The 24,095-nt window shown below is 36.7% G+C and overlaps 1 protein-coding gene across 2 annotated transcripts; it reads right to left on the bottom strand.

Moving 5' to 3' along the window:
* Positions 1-9,272: 9,272 nt before the first annotated feature.
* G6PC2 (glucose-6-phosphatase catalytic subunit 2) lies at positions 9,273-15,395 on the bottom strand (the record flags this gene model as incomplete). 2 transcript variants are annotated; one of them, XM_081262043.1, is made up of 5 exons in its annotated part: positions 9,273-9,784; positions 10,580-10,695; positions 12,556-12,667; positions 14,375-14,484; positions 15,055-15,395. In XM_081262043.1, the coding sequence occupies 5 exons, from the start codon at positions 15,393-15,395 to the stop codon at positions 9,273-9,275; spliced, it is 1,191 nt and encodes a 396-aa protein (XP_081118169.1). The 2 variants fall into 2 exon arrangements, with proteins under 2 accessions (XP_081118169.1, XP_081118170.1); XM_081262044.1 differs by lacking the exon at positions 10,580-10,695 and having other exon boundaries at positions 9,760-9,784; positions 15,055-15,272.
* Positions 15,396-24,095: the final 8,700 nt, after the last annotated feature.

The raw sequence follows: 24,095 nt of genomic DNA, 5'->3' as shown, positions 1-24,095 counted from the left end.
TCACCTGTTTGAGTTGACAAGAGGGGAAAAGGAAGATTGTTTGGGGTAACAAAATAAAACTTTTAATGCTTCCATATTATCTAAGCTCCCGAGGATCTTTTTCCAAAACTAGTTTTGTTATAATTAATTTTAAAGATTATTTATGATTGTTTTCTATAAATAATTTTTATGAAAAATTGGAGCAACACATTTTCTAATTTCTTTTGGACAGATCTTCAGTCATTTGATTCATCTCAGAATTGCATGGAAGCAAGTGCCCATAAACTAGAAATCCTATTATTTGGTAGAAAAAAATGGGAAAAATATGGCCTCTAGATTCTTCTGTTTAAAGCTCTTTTGCCTATAGTTACGCTAGGTCTACTTTGCTCTGAGGAAATTATTTCAATGAAAAGACATTTCAAGGTGTCTTAGTGCTGCACTCATGCATGTAATTTTGGGCAATTATATATTCATTTTGAAATGTAGAGCCTGAAATATTTTGATATTGTGTTCTAATAGAGGAAGATACATAGGACCCTAATTAGGTGTGTTTTGCCACATATTTATGCAAGAATTAAAAGTAAGTTTCCTCTCCTAAGTAATTACCAGAATATTCTCATCAGGTTGGTTTAGGATCCCACCTCATGTTTACAACTAAGGGCTTGATTTATTAAATATCTCTCATGCATGCAAAAGCTCTCTGTAATCAGGTCATGCAAGTAGAGAAAAAAGATTGAAAATTTGCTTGCTGTTTTCAAGCACATTTTAGGATAGATTTACACATGCATGTGTGTCATTGTAAAATAAGTATTGTGTCCATTTTCATTTTCTCCAAATTTCTAGATCAAGTGAATATTTCACCTGCATATGAGATGGCAGGTGAAAGCAACTGCAACAAACCCAATTCCAGCTTCTTTCACACTGTGTTCAATTAAATGCCCAGTTAATTTAAATGGATAGACTGTAAACAAAGCAATGCCCATGATTATCATCTAATTAGCACTGGCCAACATTATAATGTGCTCATTAGTGAGTTGTATGGTGTTCTAAGGCTCATAATGAGTAATCAGGGTACACATGATTGGCATGTAGCTGCCTAGATGCAACTACTCAACCCAATAAATCAGAGCTAGGACAAAATGTGCTATAAAAAAAGAAAGAAGACTAGCCAGCTGGTGAATTGACAGTTTCCTCCTTTCTATAATTCAGGTAAAACTCTGACTCTCAGACACAAAGAAATAAATTCAAGAACAACAGAATACTGGTGATGGGAAAGGAAATGTTCACGCAGGTGACACGCAACAAGTGCCTCCAATTATCATAAATGAGTACAGAAAAGAAGAAAAAATCTTTGTGCTGTCATATTGGTTCAGAATACAGGTTGCTGATATATCAAGTTTAGACTCATTTAGAGGTGAGCAGTGTCTAAATAAAATTTCTTGAAAGTTGAAAATTCAAATAATCATTTCAGTGTAACTATAAAACATTTTATAGTTTAGAAAGTGTTTTGCCTTCGTAATTTTAATGTATTATTATGAATCAGCAGGCTGGCTGCAGGGGGAGGGATGCAGCTTTAAATTGCATTCATTCATATATATATATATATATATATATATATATATATATATATATATATATATGGGAAGTCTCTGTGGCAAGTGTTGTTTGGTTCACTTGACACCCAATCCTAGACCCTTTTTCTTTGCTTTCCTCTGTTGCAGAGGCTGGGAGGTAATTTACCCTCCCAGTTAGAGGAGGTCAGGTGACTGTGTCTGGGTCATTAAACATAGGCAGAGGCTCTATCCAGGCTGTTGATTCCAAAATACAGCCTGAGGATTAAAAAAAAAAAATCCCTATTCCTTTTGCCCTTTTTTCTTTCCTGGATGCATAGCAAAGCCACCACCATCATGGCAAGGCAGGAAGACAGACTGAGCCTGATTCCTGGACATCCCTCAACTGTACTGCCTAGCAAAGCTACCTATCTTCAACCATCTTGTTACAGGAGAAAAAGACACCTCTCACTGTATTAGCCACTGAAGTACTTGTAGTTATTAATTAGGTATTAGCACCATCTTAAGAGACACCAACATTACTTTCATCCACCATATATGAACATAGTGTAACTCCACATCATGTATAACCACAAGAATGGGAATTTATACTCCATGTATGGATAATGTCAAAATACACTCTACTGTCATGTATAGCTAAAAAGAGCAACTGAATTTTTTTTTAAAAGTCACCAACCATCCAAAAAAAAACAGATTTCTATTCATAAAAATACTGAAGTATATAGAAAATAATGCAATGTTAAAGTATTGATGTGTGCTTAAATGACCTTCAGGTATGACTTTTATTCCTAGAGATATTTATGCAAAAAGGAATTAATCCACTTTCCCCCCAAACATCACTGCTATAGAAAGGATGGTAGAAGTCCTTGTAGTTCATCCTAGTGGCTTCCCAGGAATATTTCATGTACCTGCTTTCTATAAAGGAAGGAGCTACTTGGGTACTTAGTGTGTTATCATTATGATAATTATGCTTTCTTCTCACATGATAAGTTGGGATTAGACTGCAAATAATGTGGATTCCATTGGCAGAATATAGACAGAATTGAAAAGAAAGTGGTTCAAGAAGAAGACAAATTTTAAAAAGATGGGTTAGGAAAGATGAAGAACCATGTTCTTAGTTAATTTATAGCCAGGTATAGCCTCAATTCTTTCAAGTTCACTGACCAGAGATAGCCCTGGAGTTTACCAAGAGTTACAGGTGCTGAGCCTGGAACCAAAGGAGAACCTTCCTGGGGAAGTCTGTGAACTCATCCTTGCCTCTCAGGCACCTCAACATGCTTGTTATATGCCAGATGGGAGTTAGAAAAGAAAAGCCCTTTGTGCACCTGAGAAGATAGTAGAAGGGGATTTCTAATTTTTATATATAATGGTCATCCTAAAAAAAAAAAAAAAACAACTTGGGATCCTATGATTTGTTGGAAAGATGGTGCTGCATTCAAGAAGCACATTTTGACAGCTGTAAAGAATTCAAGCCTCAACTTTACTTTTTCATCGTCAAGAGATCCATAATGAGTCCACAACAAACTTACTGAAGAACTACTTCAAACATGTAGGTACTTTCCAACAGCATAGTCACTTCAACATCTCTAACCCTTCTGCCCTTGAAGCAAAGTTTCCTTCTCACTCAGCCTATTATTATCTAAATCTTCTCAGGATCTTGTGTAGCAAGAATTTTCACTTTAGGGTGTTGAGGAAGGGGAAATGGAATTGGCAATTTAATCATAGAGTCACTTTTACACAATGGGTGAGCAGGAAATCTATGAATGTTCTCATATTAATAATTATGTCCCATTACATCAGCTGAATTACTACACATCTCCACGTACCTCTTTTCATAGCCATAAAATCTGAATTATAATTGGAATATAATATTTTAAAGATTGAAATTATCATAAAGATCCAAAATTGTTTAATAGAGTAGCAAATTTCAAAATGGAGCACAGTCCTTTTTAGAATGTATCGCCTTGTTTTTTTCACATCAGTAAATTAAAACAGTACCTATGGAATACAGTTGTATCACCTATCTTAATCAGTTTCAAAGACAAACTAACAATAACCTAGGAGCCTTCCACAAAGACGGTGCTTCATAAAAAACAAACGAAAGAGTAGACTTGGAGGAAGAGCCAGAGCATACTGAATTTCATTGATTAAGACCCTAAGAGTAGCAGAATGTCACAGCTGGGATGAATTTTCCAGTCCTAGCCTTTACTAGGCCTCTCAGTTGAGAATTTAGTAAACTGAGGCCACCGATGTTAAACGGTCCCCTGGAAGTCACAGCACAGAGCCACACTGGAATGGAGGACTGCTGACTCTAGTCCAGGGTGCTGCTAAACTCCATAAAGTCCTTTGAATTTACTGACACCTGCCCCATCCCCACCCCCACTTTCTGATGCTCTTTGGGATCCACAAGTGACAGAGCTTCTTGATGGAGCAGGGTAAGCCGGACATCTACATTCCAAAGCTAAGAAATGCACAGTAAACACCTCAAAACTCAGAAGGAAACATTTGCTCAGCCTTTGTTAAATCCATGCAGCCTTCATACAGAAAGACAGCAAGGGCTCCACCATTTCTTTTGTTCAAAAAATTAGTAGGAAGGCAGAATCTGGAATGATGGTGATGAAAAAGAAGACCTTGAGGATCAGATGCTTTAGACTCAGACTTTTTAAAAAAATATTTATTTATTTGGTTCTTTATTTATTTATGGGACTAGGGATAAACCCAGGACACTCTACCACCACCGAGTTACATCCCAGCACTTTGTATTTTTTTATTTTGGCCTGGAACCAGTGGTCCAGTCTCTGAGATCACAAGTGTGCACCACCACACTAGCTTTGACGCAGAATGATGGCTGGAGGGCAAGGGCAGTGATGGGTGAAAGGCAGTGTTGCGTGCAAGTGATTTCCACCTTTACGAAATGCCTTCCACTGAAAATGGGATGTGTGAGCTTGGAGGACAGCCTGACCAATACTATTCATAAGACAAAGTCTGAATCCTGAAAAATGTCAATTTTTTGAGCAAGAGTTATACTGTGATTGGCTCAATGATGCAGAAGGACAGGTGAGAGCCAGAGGAGGAAAGGAAGCTCTTCTTTTGTAGGGTCTGGGTTTCTTTCTCAGGCACACACAGGGCCTGCTCTTTCTTCTGGGTATTCACACAGACATTCTCCCAGGGAAGGGGTCAGTCCCCATTTGGGCCAGCAGGGAAAATGGGCTGATGTGCTGCCTCCTGGCAGTCCTCATATGTGCCACAAACCCAACTCAGCAGGACCCCAGCTGCTGCCATTACTCATTCCCCCTTCTCTGGGGGCTCCTCCAGAGCACACTGTCCTTTGGGGAAACATCATCACAGCCAGATTCTCTTCAGAAAGCACAGGGCAAATAGAGGAAAAGAAAAAATTCTAAGAAATTTAAAATTCAAAACAGAAGGCTATTAATTGGTTTTACGCTAACCTTTATAGCCTTAATCTTCGAATTTTCTCCCTCCTTTAAGAACAATCACTTCTGGGCTGATTTCTTCAAATGAGATAGGATTTCCTCCAAGTCATTACTGTGATCTCCATCAAAGACAGCAAAGAAAGTAATTAGTACTCCACACCAAACCAACCTCAAATGTGACAGAAACTGCCCTTTTCCTTTGCAAAGCGGAAAATTAAGCACCTTCTAATTCTTAGAATTTTCTCATGAGTTGTTGTCACTGGGCAGAAATTTCTGGATTTGTTGCTTCTTACAGACTTTCTCTTCTACTAACTTTCTTTTTTAACAAAACAAAGACTTAAAAGAATTAACAAGTGGTTCCACTTTACCTTTGGAGCAAAAACTACATATGAAGCATTAACAATAGGGGAGGGGGAAAGTTAGGAAGATACCTTAGTAACACTGGGATCCAGAATTGTTTAATAGAGTAGCAAATTTCAAATTGGGATGCTTCATCCAGGGAGCTCTTTGCAGTTTCCAAGGTGACCAAGAGATTGTCAAAGAGGAAGAATCCTTGGAGCAACTGTACACCAGTGTCCTTCTGTGAACAGTTTCTGAACATGCACAGAAGTATTAGTGTCAGGCATACATGTATGTTAAAGCCAGAGAAACCTGAAAGGTTTTCAGGTTTTCCTGAAAAGGTCAGAAAAGTCATCCACCCATCCAGAATGTCGTCATGAATATTAGTAAAACCACCTAGTTTTGTGGCCCTTATGTTTGCAGGACAGGACATGGTTCAGGGAGGGTGAACTTAGACTCTCTGATTTGAGGCAATAAAATAGATCCAGGCAAACCAAGGTGGCTAGAACTCCCAGGACAGAGGTAGAGGGAACGGAGCTGCAAAGAGAGAAAATCCCAGATCTGCCGAGGTCCCTTTGGGAAATGCAGTAGAATCTACCATTGACTTCTTATAGCAGGGAGTATGGATTCATGTTATCTTGCAGGAATGGGTGACAATATGAAAATTATTTTTGTTTTGTTTTGTCATCAAGGAAAAACACTGTGGGACTTGACTTGTAACATCCAATTCAGTAGCCATTAGATACATTTGACTATTTAAATTTAAATTAATTAAAAGTAACTCAGTTCCTCAGTTGCATTAGCTGCATTTCAGGAGCCCAGTAGCAGCAGGTGCTAGTGGTCCCACACAGGACAGCACAGATGCGGAGCATCTCCATCACTGTGAAAAGTTCCACCTGTAGACTGCTAGAAACTACAACTTTAATATACTTAAGAAAGTAATCATAGTTTTAAACCCACCTATTTAAAAAAAAAAAAACTTTCTCTTTGCCAAGAGTTTTTTGTTGTTGTTTGGGGTTTTTTTGGAGGGAGGTGGGGGTATGTGTATGTTCCAATTTGATTTCAATTTTATTTACAAATTCATGATATATACTATTGATATTGCTTTGGATTTTAAGAACACAATAGAATTTTATTTTAAATTACCATTCTGTTACTGTTACAGCAAAATAGGTATAGAGAAGGCACCAACTTAACCTTCTGAAGCAGATGTCCAGTCAATAGGCTGTTAAAAGAAAGGGATTCAAAACTCATCTTGATAACTAGTTTCAGCAATAATAAATTCCTTTGCATCTCTTGTCAAATGTATGTTTGATTGGACAAATTTCCCAAGTCAGTTGTCTAGATCGTCTCATCCCCAAAGCTCATGATATTGACATTTTTCTCTTGAATATGTAGATACGCAGACCTTTTGAATATATGGATATGGTAATCATAGTCAGATGAACTGGGTTCTGCTTCCTTCTGACAAATAGATTGCAAGCAGAAGAATGTTTTCCATCCTTATTAAAGGCTGGCATTTTCTCCACGCTGTGAGAAACTGCTTCTCTTGCTGCCTAAGCAGTTTCAATTGCAAAAGCAATTTGCCACCATACGGGTTCCTCCAGGAGACAACTGGAGTAGAAAAGAAAAATCTCCTCACATGGGGACTCTGAGGATTTTGGCAGATAAAGGTAGAATTTGGGGGGATTGATTATAGAAAATGAGCCCTTACTCCTCTTGCTGCCCCCTAAGGATCGCAGGTCACCCAAAGAGCAGCATGGGGTAACTTAAGAGAGCTTCTCCGCGGCACCAAGAGGGGATTCAGGGTGCAGTCCAACATTGCTGCAGAATCCTTGGTTCTTAATGCCCCAGTGTTCTCAGTCCTTGGAGCAGGCTGAGACTATACCAGAAAGGAGAACACTTCAAGATGAACATTGCCAACCTCATAGGGAACTTTGATAAAAGGTTCTGAGAGGGGAGTTAGAACTCTGACCCAGCAGTATGAGCTGGGGATGAGGCAAATGAATCATAACATATGAAGTGACCTTGGAAAGTTAAAATGAGGAGGGGCATTGACGAAGTGAACCAGAATCTTTCTCTTCTGCTGCTTTTGCCCTAATTATCCCATTAGCATAAGACAAATTTAACCTTAAATAGTAAACTTTCTTCATCCCTCAGTCTTTTGCTTAATAACCAATTACCTTTTAAAAAGAAAGCTACTAAACACATTTCATAAAAGCAACAGCACATGCTCTATAAATACACTTGGGAAAGAGCCAATAATTGCTTTGGTTTTTAGAAGTTTCATTCTCCGAAACTAATCTCTTGTCAACTAGCACTTCCTTGAACTGTTATGTTTTTATAAACATTTATGGGTTCTTTCACATATTATCATCTAAAATTATTCACATACTGATATTTTTGAGAAAGGTTAAATAAAACATTGTGGTGGATCACAGGTCACTAATGTGTGTAGCAAAAACACACTCAGAATCCTTGTGTTTGCTTGGAGTGATGATACATGCCTGTAATCCCAGTAGCTTGCGAGGCCAAGGCAGAAAGAATACAAGTTGGAGGCCAGCCTGGACAACTAAGCAAGATCCAGTGTCAAAATAAAATTGCTAAAAGGGCTGGGGATATAGCTCCATAGCAGAGTACTCCTGGGTTCAATCCCTAGTGTAGCAAAACAACAGCAAAAAAAAAAAAAAAAACCTTACTGAGAAGTTATTAGTACAATATTAATAGTCTATAATGAGTAATTTTCTAAAGTAAAGCTATAACTTTTCGTCACAGTTCAGTATAGATCGAGATTAATCCAGCTAATAGATACAGGGTTGGAGCATGACTTCCTGGTTTTGAAAGATTGTCTCCTAAAAAATAGAATAAGGGAACGTCATAGTGAAGAGATAAGACTTTTTTTGGCTAAATCACATTCTAACAGAATATCTTCACCAGAATTTATTGAAATATTGATAAGCACTACTCTGAAACAGAGACCAGGAGTTAAGAAGAGGTTCAAGTTTATCTTGAGGAGCCTGACCTGATCATTTCTGCTGAATGTGTCTATGTATCCATATTTGCAGCCATTTCTGGTCCCATCAAGATCCTGTATGTAGGTCATAAGTCAAAGTGGATGTGGCATTTCAATATAATTTCTGAAAAAAATAGCTATCTTGGGCTGGGGTTGTAGCTCAGTGGTAGAGTGCTCACCTCACATGGATTCGATCCTCAGCACCACGTAAAAATAAAATAAAGGTATTACGTCCATCTACAACTAAAAAAAAATTTAAAAAAATAGCTATCTCACATGACAATCATCATAGAGTGTAAATAGAAGCATTTATTATTACTGATTTTTATCTCTTAAAAATGAAGAAACAAAACAGTATAATGGAAATACGTATCTGAAGATTTGGATTCTAACTCCTGTTCTAGCATGGCATAACTACAGGCAAGTTTATTTGACTTGCATATTCCTTATCTGAAAACTGAGGAGACAAAATTTGACTGAGATTACCGTTAAAATGCCCACAGGAACCAGAGCATCCAGGCCTTAAGTTGAGAAAGAAATATGATACTGGGGCTTCTGATGAAGTGCTCAAGACTGGGATAAAATGAAGAGTCATTCCTATCTATGGGGACAGTGTTCAGTCCCAGTCAATTATCTGTAGGTGGGAGAATTCAGGCCGTGTGCTGCCATATTGTTAGATTTCCAAGAAAATACAGATTTTTTTTTTTGCAAATATTCAGTTTTTTAAATGCTGACAACTAAAAACAAACAAACAAACAAACAAAACAAAACAAACAAAAAAAAAAACACTGTGAAGGCCAAACTAAATCTATGTGAGGCTGACAGTTATTATGTCTGATGAGACATTATCATAGTCTCTCCCTTCTCTATGGTTCTACTAGTGAATGAGGGAGAAGGGATCCTGGGACTACAGAGCTTTAACTCTCTGCATACCTTCTATTTCATCTTCTTTTCACTTGGTTTCATTAACATATGTATACAATAGGGAATCAGAGCCACCACAGTCAGTGGGATGGATGCACTTTTACAGAAAGACAACATGTAAAATAAATGCTCTTTGTGAGTCGGGATCTTGATGAAGTGGTAGAGCTGCAGTATGGTCAAAGAGGTTATGGCACAGAGCAACCGGAAGCTCGGCTTGTAGCCATTTTCCCCTCGGCAACTCATAAGGAACATCTCTGAGTTGATTGCAAAACCCAAGCCAAAGAGAACCCCAAGGTTTCTCACAAGTCCAGCAAAAGGCGTGGTGTCAATGTGGATCCAGTCTGGGTTGGCACACCACTTTTTGGCTATGGGCACAGACCATAGCAGGTCAATGTCCAAGAGTCTGAGAAGCAGGTAAAAGCCAAGTGCAAACAGGAAAAGGAAGAGGTTGGTCTTCAGGTACATGCTCAGGCTGGCTGTCTGGATGCCTGGAGTGTGTTCAAAGGCCTCTGCCACCAGCATGCCTGGGGATTGGAAAGAGACACTGATGATGACTGTGCCCTTGAGCTCCTCAACGCCCTTTCCTAGCTACAGTAAGAAATTTTGCCTTAGCTTTCAATGACAAAAAGGTCTTAGACACTTAGGTTCTATGGATTTTCTAAACCCTTTTAAAGGCATTCAATGAAAACAAATATTTGCCCCATAGTCTTTTAACTATCCACATTAACCCCAGAAGGATTGATCTATAGTCAATGGCCCTGAGTGACAACACATTTTATAGGCAGAGCACCAGAAACTAGGTGCTTATAATTAATATTTCAATTGCCATGGCCAGCCAGCTTAAAGAGCCTTTGAAAGATATGTGGCACTGAACATCAGAAACTCAATCACGGTGAATGTGGCCTCAGGGATTTGAAGTAGCAAGTCCAGTCTTGTAACAATCACTCCAGATGATTTGGAGAGTGTGTCTTGATTGCAGGTTACAGGGTCATTATTAAATCTTCCAAACCAAGACAAAAGCACAGTCTTTGAGTGAAGCTTTGGGAAATGGACTTAATTCTAGTTACACTTCATAAAAGCCTATCTTGCCATGCAGTTATGCATTTATACCATTGAGAGAGAACGTGTTATTGCCTTCACAGAGGCTGAGGTGCATGCATTGAACTACTTAAGCTCCCTGGAGTAGTATTTAATATCAGTGGCTTGAAAGAACCACCTCTAAAATTGGAAAACTGACTACCAGGGAGAATTGAACACCATAAGACAAATGAAGTAAAAGCTTTCAAATGACACGACTAAAGATAAGTGATCATATTTACCACCAATTACTCCAAGAATAACTTGATGAGGAAAATGTGTTGCTATGAATACTCTGGAGATGCAGACACTGATTTGAATCAACCAGAAAAGACTCCAAAGAAATGACCAGGTTAGTCTACAATGGAAGAATAGATACAGGTGTAAAGAGCAAAGAAATTGCATCACTCATAAAATTAGGGGTGATACAAGATGATCCTTCTCAGAGGAATCTTCCAACTCCCACATGAAATGATTCCAGAGTCTTTTCTTCCAAATGTTTTCATGTACTCCACAGAATTTGAAAAACTTTAACAGAGGTTTCTGTATTTCTCAATGCACTAAATTTAATCAATGCTATCTCCCAAGATTTTAATAATTGCTAAAAAGAAAGCCAATCTGATATCCTAGTAATAAGGAAAATTGTTTTAATGGAGAAACGTTAAAGGAAATTCAATTTTGGGGAAATTACTAATATCCAGAATAACTTAGAATAAATCATATATTTATATTTATGATTGATCCTGTTATTTGTGCTTTCTCTCTACCCTCCTCTACCAGCCCCTCTATGAAGAAAACACACTGGCTAGAGGCAATTTCACAAACTCTCAAGAGTCCTGGCGAAAAGGGCCTAGTTAACATACTTTCAGCATGAAGCTGTAATGTCCAGAAAACTTACAAAATATTAAGATCTAATAAATGCATGCCATTAAAAAAACTAGCAGTATTGAGTTTCAGGAATCCTTAAATGGTTTGTTCTGATGACCAGACCAAAATTTGGTTATAGAAAGATTGAGGAATAAAGAGAAGGAGACTTTGGAGAAGGATGTAAGCCTGGGCTAACCATGGTTTAAAAAAAAAAAATCATCAAGGATTTAGTGATGTTAAGGTAGAGAGTGAGCACTTGATAAATTTTTATAGATGAAGAAAGTATTGCAGTTATAAAAGTTAAAAGGGGTTATAAGAATTTTTTGGGGGGGAAACACATATTTTTTTTAGGTTTGTTAATTGGAGGAAAGAATGAACTATAGAGACTTGTTTCTTAAATTGTTCAATACTACTCCCCAAAATGGAATGTGATAAATCTTGATTTTTTTTAATTTTAGAAGAACTTTCACATAATGGTATATGTTATAATATATTGTATTTTTAACATTTTTTTAAGTTTTTGGTATACCTTTATTTTATTTATTTTTAGGTGGTGCTGAGAATCGAACCCCGTTGCCTCACACATGCCAGGCAAGTGCACTACTGCTGAGCCACAACCCCCAGCTCTTATATTGTATTTTTTACAAAGTTTAATTGACACATTTTATCTCAGCTAGCCTGATAATTTATGAATAAAGTGGTACAAAGGATTGTTTTAATTATAAAGGATTTCAGGGAAAAAGAGAAGAAACAGCTCAGTCCCTAAAATGTGAGTAATCTGAAAGTGCCATGGCTTTCTAAACATTAAGAAATCTACTAACATGAAATCTACTAGCATTTAAATTTGATCTTGCAACTAGAATGTTTTTAATTTAAAAAATTGCACAGTCTTTAAAGCTAGAATATATGTTATTGATGTCAAAGTCATTGCCTCTTCAAAGTAGGAAGCACAATTTTACTAAATTGATGCATTCAAGAAGAATGATGATCCTTCAGACTTTCAGAATCTTAAAGCTAGGGCTTGTGCACACAAAAAAAATTTCCTTATATAATTTCAGATGACTTATTTATAAGCTACCAAAATAATTGAATTTTGGAAACCCAAAGGCACATTTAACAAGGCATCAATCAGTTAAACATTTCCAACTCTATTATAATAAAGTGGCAATAGCTATAAGCTAATTAAAACATTATCTTAAGGCAAAATATTATATTTCTAGTTGTTCTGCTACTGTGGTTATGATAGAACAAGCACATTAAATTCAACAACTTTTTAGTGTTTTTATATACTAAAATGATGTTTTAGTAAAGACTTTGCGTATCCAATGTCATATTCTGGAATCAAGCTGACCTGTGCAGAGTGGTAGAGAACTCATCCATCCGGCTGAAAGCATGACTCAGGGCAGCTGTTACCATGACATACCAGACACATGATGAGCCCATTGCATGACCAGACGGACTTCCTGCAACAAGTATTACCCATTTGAAAGGTGGTTAATTATCAATATCAGAAATGGACCTTAGAATAGCTATTGGTTATGAAAATTACAAATTACTCAAGAAACCCACAGGGTATAGGCTATATGAAACGTTTAGAAGGAGGTACAGATAAGCAAAATTGAGTGAAATCAAGCATTAAATAGTACTCTTTTTTTTTCAGAGCTTGGGTTGTAGCTCAGTGGTAGAGTGCTTGCCTAGCATGGATGAGGCACATATGAATTAATAAATAAAATAAAGGTCCATCAACAGCTAAAAAATATACTTAAATTTTTTTCCCTTGTTTTCAAGCTCATTGAATTCTAGACATCAATATATTCAAAGATAATTAAGAACTCAAGACTGTTTCACCAAAGTCTTAATACCACTCGTTCATTCTTCATATCTACTTGTTTTTAATTGACAAGAAAATCACAATACTCATTTTGAATCTTGAATCAGTTTATTTTCCCTGAATTGAAAAGTCAAACTCTAAAACACATCATTGCTACACTGTGGTTTACTGATTAACCTACAAGTGACTGTTTTGTGCAACCAGCTACCCCTGTGTTCATTTTGCAGCCCCTGCAATGAGAGGTTTTGTTATACAATGGGAGTGAGCAGCAGCTGTAAATGGGCCATTCATCCTGTCAGAAAAATCCTGAAGTCAGGTAGCCTCCCCACTCCCAGAATGTCTTTCCTATCATGCTTAGTTTTATTTTTACTCACTTTACTTTGATTTTGCCCGTGATTTTTTCAAGTAATAGACATTTGTTCTCTTTAGACATCAGTCTGTCTTTGAAAAATGAAGAGTAGAGTACTTGCCTAGCATTTGTGTGACACTGGGTTAGATCCTCAGCACCATGTATAAATAAATGAATAAAATAAAGGTCCATCAACGTCTTAAAAAATTTAAAAAACAAACAAACGAAACAATAGCCTCTTTTTTTGTTAAACAAAGACAAAACCTATTTCATATCTGTAGGAATTTCCAAAGCCTTTTATATTCTTAACTGAATTGTACATCTCCAAGTGGTGAATATAGAATGCAGTATTTTTTGCTTTTTCTTCCTTTCTTTCTCTCTCTTTCCAGAAAATGTTTCATAAGATGGAACAAATGCTGGAAAGTGCTAGGATAGACCAAAATACAATTTAAATGGTCTCCAAGGTTATCCATCCATCCATTCATTACACATTGCTTTTACAAAGATAATAATGCACATCATTCTTGCCCTGATATATAGGTTACCTAAATACATAAAGAATTAATTATAGTACAGTATGACAAGTGATAGACATATGTATATTTTATGGGAACAAAAGAGACATTCAGAAAACTCATTAGGAACTCATACATTCCCTCTATTCAGGTTATTTTCAAAGGATGTCAAGTCACAAGAATTTCACACTGTGTAACTGGGGAGGTACACTATAACACCTTCTAATAAAACAATGTGTAAATTTTCTTTACATATACATATTTTTTTAAAAAAAGTATTCTTAATGGTGTTTGATTTTTTTTTTCTTTTTGGTTTTGTGGTGGTGGTACTGATTGAACCCAAGGCCTCACACATGCTCAGTATGTACTCTACCACTACCTTAGCTGCATCCTCAGCCCCCCAGTCTTTTATAGACTTCATTTCTGACTTTCTGTTGGAATATCTTCAGTCACTGGAGGATACTGCATTGCTTACCTGGACCTGTTTCACATGTAGTAGGGAACTGTTCAAGACATGCACTTGAGTGATTCGGGTGAATCTGAGTTTCTTGGATCCACCAGTAAGGCCGATGACCAAATAATATCCTGTATTTAAGGAAATATAAATATTCACATATTTTAAAATGCACAACTATTACTTAACTGGAGACTACCTATTTTTGCCTATATAAGTGACTTGAGCAGAAGGTAGATGGGGAAAGATCACAGTTAATAAACTCTGAAAGAACTTGGGTTCTGGTGTCTCATTCTAAAGGATGGTAGTCATTTGGGTTTCAGCACCCTAGTCTCCTATAAACACAGGAAATTTTTTCCTTGTAGGGAAGTCCTTTGGGTGCTTTGTTTACTTAGAATGAAAATATCAAAGGGGTCCCTAGAATCATAAACCTGTTCATAATGATGCTGCTCATTTAATTAACTTCTTGATTAATCACAAAATATGTGTCGCAGAGTTTTTGGAATTTACTTGTAAGTTGGTTAAATCATATATTTCTATGCTTTTTGCAAGTTCTGCTTATGAATTTGGTGTTTTAAGTTAACTGTACATTTGAAAGATTTTTCAAGTAAAACTATACACATCTGCAATTTGATCATTAAGCCAAAGCCACAAATTTAAGAATACATTTTAGGAAAAATGAAATAGAACAGAAGTCTTACCATTTAAATATAAGATTGAACCAATCCCCAATGACAGCTACCCATATCATTTTGGTTCCAACTGTCTGATTAAGTTGAAACCAAAGTGGAAAATAAATAGAAAAGATATTCCGGGGGTCTCCAACATTGGACATGAAATTTAGAAACTCGTAGTAAGCTCGGTAGTCCTTCTGCAAATGCTGAATAATGAGCACTCCATTTCTATGAAGAAAATCCATCTTGAAGAAAAGGCAGTTCCAAACATAGAGCAATTGAAGCTGAAGTGCTCTGAATCCTGTGGTTTTTATATAGGCATCTTTGTTGTGTGTTGAGCCATTACCGTGACATGTGATGCTGACCATCTGTGGAGAAGGCCTGTTGGTCCTCCTCTGTTGAAAAGCTCACTTATCCATGTTTTTAATTGATGGAAAAGAGGTAAAAGTACATGCTGATCTGTGGCAATTGAAGGGAAATTTGGATAGAAGCACAATGACTTTCTTATGCAACCTCCCTTTTGTGTGAACAGTTGGATCATGTTTGTTTGATATTTTTAATACAGTTCATTTCCTTCAAGAGCAGACATTAGCAATTTCTGTGTGTGGCTAGAAGACAACGCAAATAATTATTGCATGTCAAATAGCCCTTAAAGCTATGCATTTTAATTTAAGTTAGACTGTGACTCTCTGACTATTTAATGAATCTTTGAAGAAAACAGTAAATATCTGGGCATGAAAAATTTATATGATATGACATTATTTTCTGATCAGACATTTAAATAAAAAAGAGTTTGGTATTTATCGTCCAAAGAGAAGAATGAAATATATATGGAACAGGGAAGGAAATGTATGGAATATATGAAATCTGAAAGAAAATGTGTCGCTTTATGACTGTGAGGTAAAAAGACAGAAATTAATGTCACTTACATAAAATAAATGTGTTTGGACATTTATTACATACAGTTAATTTAAAACACCATATTCATAATGAGTTGTGGTTTTCATTGACTAGAAAATACAGTTAAGAGAATTGGAGATTTTCCCTTGTGAGAAACATAGAAAGAGACTTCAAAGGGCTTTTGACCAATCTGGAATATGGTTTGTTGCAAATATTGTTCAGTAGAAATGGGACATACCCAAATATGTAAATTGGGAATGAAAGAAGGGCAGCCCAGAGATCCCTGGACTCTGTCAGAGTGAGATGAAAGTTCTAGAGAGCTAGTAAATTCTATCTAGGAGCGTTAGCGTGAAAGTAATTAAGACTCATCAAATGGCAGAGGTGGATCTAGGTAAGGTACTTGTTACCTTCAAGATTGTGGTCTTTGCTAATCACAGCCTCCTTCACTAGAACCTTCTTCACAGATTGTGGATATCACCTTGAACTTCTCTTGGAGTTGAGTCTTATAATTTTCTAGCATCATTGTTACTGGCATCTGGTGTCTTACCTGGAAGATATGTGTTGACTGACCATTAAAATCTTTTGGGTGCCTTTTTAAAAGTGCATACCTTTGTCTCATCCCAGATCAATTAAATCTCTGGTGATATAACCTGGGCATTGAAATTATAAAAGTACTTCCCCAGTGAGTCCAATGTAGAATCAGGGCACAGAATCACTATACTAAAACAATTCATAAGAAGCATGAGCCTTGACCAATCAGATCAGTGTTTCTGACTTTTTATTTTACATATTCAGGTTCCATAATTTCAGTAATCTCTTTAATGAGCCATGAGGAAGAACATAGGTTCCCTTTATACTTTTTCTAAGAAGTGTTTAAGCTACATAATTCATAATATTCATTTTCTTCAGAAGTGTCTTGTCCTTAAATCAGGGTGTGAATAATATCAAATGCATTTTGTCTTAAAATTAAAAATTAAACTTCATGCTCATTGAACAATTCAGGGTCTGTGGACTGTGATGAAGTTGGCTGCACATTAGCTTTTCATCTTATGTAGCTAATTTAGAAAGACTGTCTCCTGAGGAATATCTGGCTCTGTAAACTGTAGGATAATTAACTGAAGCAAAAGTACCTTGATTTCTTTTGTCCTTTAGCAGAACATGCTAAATCTTTTTGTTCTTCAAAGTTCATCATTTTTTGCCTTTTCATATCTCAGCTTCTATAGATACCCTCAGAGTTGCCTTCTCAGACCAGATCCTCACTACTCCTCTGACAAATCTTTTTGGTGGGGGTTGTATTCATTTGCCAGGGTTGCCATAACACAGTATCAGACTGGATGGCTAAAACAACAACATTTTATTTTTTCATAAAAGTTGGAGTCTAGAAGTCCACAATCAAGACCTCAACAGGGTTGGTTTCTTCTGAGGTCTCTCTCCTTGGCTTGTGAATGACTGCCTTCTTGTGTCTCCTCATGCTCTTCCCTCTGTGTATTAGGATGTCCTAATCCCTTCTTTTCATAAGGGCACAGTCATATTGGATTAGGATCTACCTAAATGGCCTCATTTTAACCATTTCTTTAGGTACCCTGTCTCCAAATATAGTGACATTCTCAGGTTTAGGACATCAACACAACAATTTTGGAAAGAGAAAATTCAGTCCATTATAGATTCAAGCACAATTTGTAATTTCATGTTTAATTTGAACTTATTTAGTCAATCTCTCTCTCTTGCATCACAGTATAAGTATGGCTCATGTCTGCTTCGTGTACCAGGCATGAGCACAGTACAGAGCTCTGGCCCATGCTGGGACTGATGTTCTGTGAAGCTAGCAAAGCTGCATGGGCCCCTGAGATGGCAGGTTGCTGCAGGGAGTTGAGAGTGTATTAATACTTGTATATCATTCTTATTAAAGAAAGGCCACTAGTATTAGAAGAGCTTTAGATCCTGCAAAATCTGGAACTTTCCCTGAGCCCAGTAGTTATTCAATAAATGTTTATTAAATGAATCAATTATTGGGAAAGGAAAAAAACCCCTCAATCTGAGTACTAACTTATGAAGAATAGTGCTGGCTGCAAATGCTAATGCTTACTCAAATTCGAAATGCATCTTTCTAGAGGTAATATTATAAAGTGGCCAGACCAAGAAAGCTTATTTCAGGTGGAGAAAAGTGCATATAATATTTATCTGAAAAATTGCTTACTTATGTTTAAAGAGAATAGAAGGATAAAACAATTTTTTAATATCCTTTAAAGTTAATTATAGGGCTGAGGGCATAGCTCAGTGGTGGAGTTCTTGTCAAATACAGATGAGGCACTGGGTTCAATCCTTAGCACTACATAAAAATAAATAAATAAAATAAAGGTATTTTTTTAAAAAAACGTTAATTATAAGGAAAGGAAGAGAATCGAGTAGAGGGAATAGGGATACAAACTTGACTTTTGAGTATACTTATTTCATAGATTTGGCTTTAAGACCATGTAAATATTTTATATAATTATAAAACAAAAGTGAAATTCAAAGAAATTCATGGAAAAGTTAAAAAATGAAAACACTTGACCCCTCCTATTGCTGAACCATTTTTCAGCACTTATATGTATTTTATGACTTGTTCCTACAGTAAATCTCTTGAGCATTTCTTTAGTCTTCCTCAGTTTGTCATCTGCCACCAGAGTTGATATGGCTTGGGTTGATGGTGTTCCCCAGTACCTATCCTATGTGGGCCATGCAGGAGGGAGCCATAGGAATTTAATTCTTTCTGGTACTAATAATCTTCCAGTAGAGCTTTGCTCTCCAATAATAGAGCCTGCTGGCCAAGCTGAGTCCTTCCAACGGCAAGGTTGTTAGAGTGGCAGGTGTGTCCCAAATCAGTTCACCAGATGATGGAACAAAGGGACAGTCAAGCTACCTAGATTGAAATTCAAAAGAAGGTAGATCTCCCTCTATGCTCATCTAACTTTTGAAGTTTTCTTTCTCAAAGTGATATCATCTGCTTCCTGTCACTTGCATGCACATTTCTAGGCCCACTCTGGATCACAGAACCAGAGTCTTTGGGAATGAGTCACACATCTCAATAAGCTGATATGTATGGTGCCAATACATATCAGATTTGAGGAGTTCTGTCTTAATTCTTCCCTCCTTTGATACAAGATGTGTATGTTCCTCCTGTGCCTCCTGGATGGAGTTGACCTTTCCTTATGCCACTTTCTCAATTTTTGCATTAGAGCATTTTTTCTTGCTTGCCTTATTTGGATTTTGTATTATTTTATTCGTTTCCATAGATGCAGGCTGTTTCATATCCCTCCTTTTAGAACCTCCTTTCTGTTCCCTTGTTGTAAACCCAAGATACATTGTAATACTCAAAGAATATTAGCTGTAATTGATATGAGTTATTACTATCTTGTCAAATATTTTGTAAAAATGGAACTGAATCCCAACTCTGAGATTCTCATTAGAGTAGAAGTAGGAAAAAATTATAAAATATACAACTGAATACATAACCATCATATAACCATCATCATCTCAATGGCTCGCTGGTGTCACCTCTCAACCACTCCCTTCTGGAAGAATGCCATGCGTCATCCTGTCTTGGCTGTGGCCCTCAACAGTACTTGGGATTGAAGCCTGGGCCTCTCACATGCTGGGCAAGCCCTTTGTCACTGAGCTGCATTGAAGTCCTCTTTTATGTTTTATTTTGAGACAAGGTCTTGCTTAGTTATCCAGGCTAGCCTCAAACTTGTCATCTTTATGCCTCAATCTCCTGAGTACCTGAGATGACATGTGGGTAGTACCCCTAGGTTTTAATTTAAGTAAATCTTGCCTGTTTTACTTAAATTGCAACATGCAGGACAGAGGCTAGAATTTCTTCAATATATTTTGCAACACCAAATATTATATAACCACAAGGTATATTCTCATTTTGAAATGAGCCATTCATCATTGAGTTATAGTGCTCGCTATGATCCCACATCATTCAGAGAGATTTGACTTTAGCTTGTTTCACCTAAGCAGTGGAAGCAAACAAAAATAGACCTTAGAGGCATTGACCTTTAATGTCTCTGCATGGTCATTATCCTTTTACCACAAACTTATCTACCTTCTCTAAAATAAATTGGTTTTGAGATCTCTCCAGTGTCACCTTGCAATGTAAAATGGATTTATTTCAGACTGAGTTTAGACCCTAGTGACTTTCAGAAAATAATTACCTCCATTCTGGCTAGCATCCCAGGAATATTGGCATCCCATGACACTATAATAAATGATCCTGCTACATAGTTCCAGGTACCCTCTCCATTAGTCTCATTATGTACTCTTCTCTAGAAATGATCATGACATATACATGCATAAACTTTTTCTTGGATTGCTAAAGGACCCAACAGTGTTGTCCATTGAGCAGCACTATTAGTTTTCTTCACAATGATGCTGTGATATTGTATAGTGGTGCTCCTATGTTATAGATAACTCACAGAGCATTTACTATGAGTAAGACTCTCAAACTTCAGTGTGCATCCTACTCACTTAGAAGGCTTTTTAAAACACAGATTACAGAGAGCCATTGCCAGAGTTTTGATTTGCTGAAAATGGATTGGGGCCTGAGAATTTGCATTTCTAACATGGTCCCAGATGATGGTGATGTTGTTGGGTAGGGAACTTTATTTTTGAGAAGCACTCTTGCAAGACATGATTCTTAGGTGTTCTGGACAGGACAGAAGAAGACATATGTCAAGGAGCTTGTGATCTAGTAGGAGAGATAAGATATTTTCATAAATAATATATCACTGTCTCTTTAGAGGTGAACAGAGGAAAGGCAGTCATAACTTTTAGTCTGCAAGATTAGAGAGTTTCAGGAGGAGGTAGTGAGTGACTGGGCCTTGATACATGGACAGAATTTAGAAACGCAAAATGGATAAAAGGGAAAAATATATTCCAGAATATAATGGAGATAATCCCATTATCATATCTAAAAACATTAGCAATAATTAATTAATAGATTGCATTTACATCTATAAAAGAAAACTTTATCTTTAACATTTATGAGACAATTGGAAAATTATGCCCAGAGTAATCAACTTTTTTTTTTAATATTCATTTTTTAGTTGTAGTCGGACATAATACCTTTATTTATTTATTTTTATGTGGTGCTGAGGATCAAACCCAGGGCCTCATACACACTAAGCAAGGGCTCGATTGCTGAGTCACAACTCCAGCCCCAAGTAATCAACTTCTTAGAGACAGAAAGTATAATTGTGATTACCAGGATCTAGGGAGGAGGAGAGAATAGGGTTTGCTATTTAATGGGTACACACAGTTTCGGTTTTGCATGATAAAAGAGCTCTGAAGATGAATAGGCTGCACAACAATATTAATATAATGCCCCTAAAATGTGCACTTAAAAACAGTTACAATGGCAAATTTTGTGTTATGTGTATTTTATCACAATACAAATTTGAACATTTTACTCACTGTATTATACATTTGTTTTCTTAGGAAATGCACTTTTTTTCCTCCTCTGAAGCTCTGATATTCTTCATCTTTCTAAAACTTGTACAATTTTAATAAGGAACAATTTATGTACCTCAATGAATGTAACCATTATAAATGTACAATTTAATAATTTTAAGTAGATTTATAGAGTTATCATTAATCACCACACCAAATATTAAAATGTTTCCATCACCCTAGAAGTTTCCCTCATGCCCTTTTGGAGTCAATGCTTGTTCTATCCTGGCCCCAAGCAACCACCAAATTGTTTTGTCTCTATGGATTTTCCTTTTCTGGTTATATCATACAAAATACATTATATAATATGCAATATCTTTCATTTAGCTTCTTTCCCCTAGCAAAGTATTTTTGAGTAGTTTTTCATGAATAAATGCTTATTAGTTTTCTGTAAGTCTTTAATCACTTTCCAGAGCACCGAAATGATGATTCTTGAAGATTCTGGACAGTTTTACAGTGTCTTTAGGGAGGAGAAGATTTGGTGACTTCATCACTCCACCATGCCAGAGGTCTCAGTGCTTCCCTTTTATTTATTTGTTTTCAATACCAGGATGATTCCAGGTGGAACCAGTACTGAAGTTTGACTCCACTTTGGATACTGTTTTTTTTGATCATAGCAATTAATAGAAGACTCATTTTCTTGAATCATTTATTTCAGTGCCCCCCTACATAGGCTATGCAGAAATCTAGAGGATTTAAAGTTTCTCTATAAGAGTCTTTTAAATGCAGCAAGCACTTTCTTTTTTTTTATTTTATTTTTTTTTATTGGTTGTTCACAACATTACAAAGCTCTTGACATAACATACTTCATACATTGGACTGAAGTGGGTTATGAACCCCCAATTTTACCCCAAATGCAGATTGCAGAGTCACATCGGTTACACTTCCACAATTTTACATAGTGTCCTATTGGTCATTGTTGTATTCTGCTACCTTTCCTATCCCCTACTATCCCCCCTCCCCTCCCCTCCCAACTTCTCTCTCTACCCCATCTACTGTAATTCATTTCTCTCCTTGTTTATTTTCCCATTCCCTCACAACCTCTTGTATGTAATTTTGTATAGCAATGAGGGTCTCCCTTCATTTCCATGCAATTTCCCTTTTCTCACCCTTTCCCTCCCATCTCATGTCTCTGTTTAATGTTAATCTTTTCTTCCTACTCTTCCTCCCTGCTCTGTTCATAGTTGCTCTCATTATATCAAAGAAGACATTTGGTATTTGTTTTTTAGGGATTGGCTAGCTTCACTAAGCATAATCTGCTCTAGTGCCATCCATTTCCCTGCAAATTCTATGATTTTGTCATTTTTTATGCAGCAAGCACTTTCTATATCATAGGTTATTAACCTGGAGTCTGCAGGAAGAGCTTTCTTCTTCATTCATAGTAGCTTTCATCATCTCTAATTTTCTCAGTGAATGGGCATTACAAGTTCATGTACTAGCTTTTTGGTATACAGCACAAATATGAATATTGTATACAGGCCCTCTACTTTGTAAGGTGGGGGATTTTTAGTCTAATCATGCATTATTCATTATCAACATTCTATTCCTAGCTCTCTACCTCCAAGGTGGAAAATATCTACCTAGCAAGGGTATGTGCCATAGGAGACAATTTCTTTTTCTCCTTGTACCTCATTATCCTTCACCTATTGGAGAAAAATTTAAGTTTTCAGGGAAAGAACAATGGAGCTTTCAGTTATTCTGAGCAAAGCTCCTTATAATTACCACTCAGAAAGACTTCAAGTCTGGGAAGATGTGCCATATTCCAACTTCTCACACTGAAGGAGCTCAATCCTGAGTCACAGACCACATATTTCAAAGAAGAGAGTTGCTCAACACGGTATATGAGACAAACTAAATACTCAATAAGAGCTGGGGTTGTGGCTCTTGGCAGAGCACTTGCCTAGCATGTGTGAGGCATCAGGTTGGATCCTTAGTTTTGCATACAAAAGTAAGCACATAAAATAAAGGCATGCTATCCATCTACAACCACAAAATTAAAATAAATAAATAAATAAATTCTTGGTAAATCATAGTTGGATTGAAATGAAAGGCACACAAATATGTTTTGTGGGAGGTGATGAGGAGTTTCTTTGTGCTAGCAGAAAGAATTGAGGGTCTCTAGTTATGGTTGGGGGAGTGAGAGAAATCATTCACCCAGTCTTTCAGAGATGGAAATTTTGACAGGCAACAGAAATTTCTTCCTCACACATTGGTTAAAAGGAGACCTGAGAAAGAACAAAATACAATTACTACCCTGGGGTCACCATGAAGACTGCACATTAGTGAAGGAAATCACTCCCCTTAGTCCAAGGTCCACAAAGATCTAGAATCATCATTCAATGGCCTAATTAAGACCAGTGTAAAAATCTCAGCAACTTCTCAACAGGGTCTCAAGTCATCACCCTTACATGAATCTTATTAATTCTTATTCCATATTCACTTATTATAGTATTCACTGGTCTGGAACAGTGAAAACTCCAGAAATGAATACTATTAATCATTTATCTGAAGTTCTGAGATGTCCAACCCATAAAACGTAAGGTTAATACTACAAGATTTCTAAAATCAGAAGTTCATTTGTGAAATGAAAGATGACTTATTCAAGTAAATGATATGTCCAAGTTATCAATAATAGTGCCTAGTCTGGAAGCTGATGTTCAGGTACACTGTGGTGT

Source organism: Spermophilus citellus (genome assembly GCF_964194105.1).
Source record: "Spermophilus citellus genome assembly, chromosome: 11".
NCBI classification, from domain to species: Eukaryota; Metazoa; Chordata; class Mammalia; order Rodentia; family Sciuridae; genus Spermophilus; species Spermophilus citellus.
Note: the sequence above shows the minus strand (reverse complement) of the source record. Positions and strands in the feature narration are given on the sequence as shown.